We start from the raw sequence: 2,500 nt of genomic DNA on the forward strand, positions 1-2,500 counted from the left end.
TCTCTCTCTCTCTCTCTCTCTCTCTCTCTCTCTCTCTCTCTCTCTCTCTCGACACTTTCTACAGTGGAATCCATTAGTATTTGGACAGTAGCCTGATATCTACACACACTAGGATTATCACAGTAGCCTGATATCTACACACACTAGGATTATCACAGTAGCCTGATATCTACACACACTAGGATTATCACAGTAGCCTGATATCTACACACACAAGGATTATCACTGTAGCCTGATATCTACACACACTAGGATTATCACAGTGGCTTGATATCTTTATGCTCCAATGATGACCACATTATGAGGCCTGACGCCATGCTCACATCCCCCGGGTGTGTTCATGGGGTCACATCCCCCGGGTGTGTTCATGGGGTCACATCCCCCGGGTGTGTTCATGGGGACACATCCCCCGGGTGTGTTCATGGGGTCACATCCCCCGGGTGTGTTCATGGGGTCACATCCCCCGGGTGTGTTCATGGGGTCACATCCCCCGGGTGTGTTCATGGGGTCACATCCCCCGGGTGTGTTCATGGGGTCAACTCAGGAGTATTGTTGATGAATTATTGCAGGTGCAATATTGTAGTAGTGTCTTAGCCTCAGTAAATGGCCAAACAGATGCCCATTATTACTGTGCTGGCCACACAGATGCCCATTATTACTGTGCTGGCCACACAGATGCCCATTATTACTGTGCTGGCCACACAGATGCCCAGTATTACTGTGCTGGTCACACAGATGCCCATTATTACTCTGCTGGCCACACAGATGCCCATTATTACTGTGCTGGCCACACAGATGCCCATTATTACTCTGCTGGCCAAACAGATGCCCATTATTACTCTGCTGGCCAAACAGATGCCCATTATTACTCTGCTGGCCACACAGATGCCCATTATTACTGTGCTGGCCACACAGATGCCCATTATTACTGTGCTGGCCACACAGATGCCCATTATTACTCTGCTGGCCAAACAGATGCCCATTATTACTCTGCTGGCCACACAGATGCCCATTATTACTCTGCTGGCCACACAGATGCCCATTATTACTCTGCTGGCCACACAGATGCCCATTATTACTCTGCTGGCCACACAGATGCCCATTATTACTCTGCTGGTCACACAGATGCCCATTATTACTCTGCTGGCCACACAGATGCCCATTATTACTCTGCTGGTCACACAGATGCCCATTATTACTCTGCTGGTCACACAGATGCCCATTATTACTGTGCTGGCCACACAGATGCCCATTATTACTCTGCTGGCCACACAGATGCCCATTATTACTCTGCTGGTCACACAGATGCCCATTATTACTCTGCTGGTCACACAGATGCCCATTATTACTCTGCTGGCCACACAGATGCCCATTATTACTGTGCTGGCCACACAGATGCCCATTATTACTCTGCTGGCCACACAGATGCCCATTATTACTCTGCTGGCCACACAGATGCCCATTATTACTCTGCTGGTCACACAGATGCCCATTATTACTCTGCTGGCCACACAGATGCCCATTATTACTCTGCTGGCCACACAGATGCCCATTATTACTCTGCTGGTCACACAGATGCCCATTATTACTCTGCTGGCCACACAGATGCCCATTATTACTCTGCTAGTCACACAGATGCCCATTATTACTCTGCTGGCCACACAGATGCCCGTTATTACGAAAGTTGTCACAACTTTTAATAAAGCAGCTTTCAGGTCTTTGGTCATTTCTTAATTCTTAAAAATATGAAGTAATAAATTATATTTTGTTTTTAATAATTGCATTACATAGTCCAAAGGAATAGTCGGTATTTTCTTTCTTGCAAGCATCGTTGGCCAGTCGGTATATAAACTCATGCTTTCTACTGCCTTAAGGGAAGGGATCCCATAAATTTTATACGGAACTGATTATCACTGGTAAATATCACTTTTAATTTAATATTACCAGTCACTTCAGATTTTAACTGTGATGGGTTATTTTAAAACTGTAGCGCACTTTTAGTCACAAAAAAATCACTCCATCCCCCATTTAGTTTAAGGTACTCAGTGGATAGATAAATACCCAATAGCTCAATTTGCGTTGCGCTTGTCCAGTTGTTCTCTCTATGCCTTCTAGACATTATTTCATGTATTAATTACATTGCACATCCACAACGTGTTTTACCTGTGCTTAATTGCACAATCAGTCAAGGAATATTGAAGATGCAGGCCCTGGTGGCCAGCAGGCCCTGGTGGCCAGCAGCCCTGGTGGCCAGCAGGCCCTGGTGGCCAGCAGCCCTGGTGGCCAGCAGGCCCTGGTGGCCAGCAGGCCCTGGTGGCCAGCAGCCCTGATAGCCAGCAGGCCCTGGTGGCCAGCAGGCCCTGGTGGCCAGCAGCCCTGGTGGCCAGCATGCCCTGGTGGCCAGCAGGTCCTGGTGGCCAGCAGTCCCTGGTGGCCAGCAGGCCCTGGTGGCCAGCAGCCCTGGTGGCCAGCAGGCCCTGGTGGCCAGCAGGCCCTGGTG

At 48.7% G+C, this 2,500-nt stretch overlaps 1 protein-coding gene across 1 annotated transcript; it reads left to right on the plus strand.

The window, feature by feature from the left end:
• The first annotated feature begins 603 nt into the window (after window positions 1–603).
• LOC123766084 (uncharacterized PPE family protein PPE24-like) lies at window positions 604–1,734 on the plus strand. Its single transcript, XM_045754928.1, has one exon. It carries the CDS (start codon window positions 604–606, stop codon window positions 1,732–1,734), a length of 1,131 nt encoding a protein of 376 aa, XP_045610884.1.
• Window positions 1,735–2,500: the final 766 nt, after the last annotated feature.

The sequence above is a fragment of the Procambarus clarkii genome, chromosome 9 (assembly GCF_040958095.1).
Source record: "Procambarus clarkii isolate CNS0578487 chromosome 9, FALCON_Pclarkii_2.0, whole genome shotgun sequence".
Lineage (NCBI taxonomy): Eukaryota > Metazoa > Arthropoda > Malacostraca > Decapoda > Cambaridae > Procambarus > Procambarus clarkii.

What these genes read in the sequence shown, in the direction of transcription:
- LOC123766084 (XM_045754928.1), top strand. Translation starts at nt 604, where the DNA reads ATGGCCAAACAGATGCCCATTATTACTGTGCTGGCCACACAGATGCCC.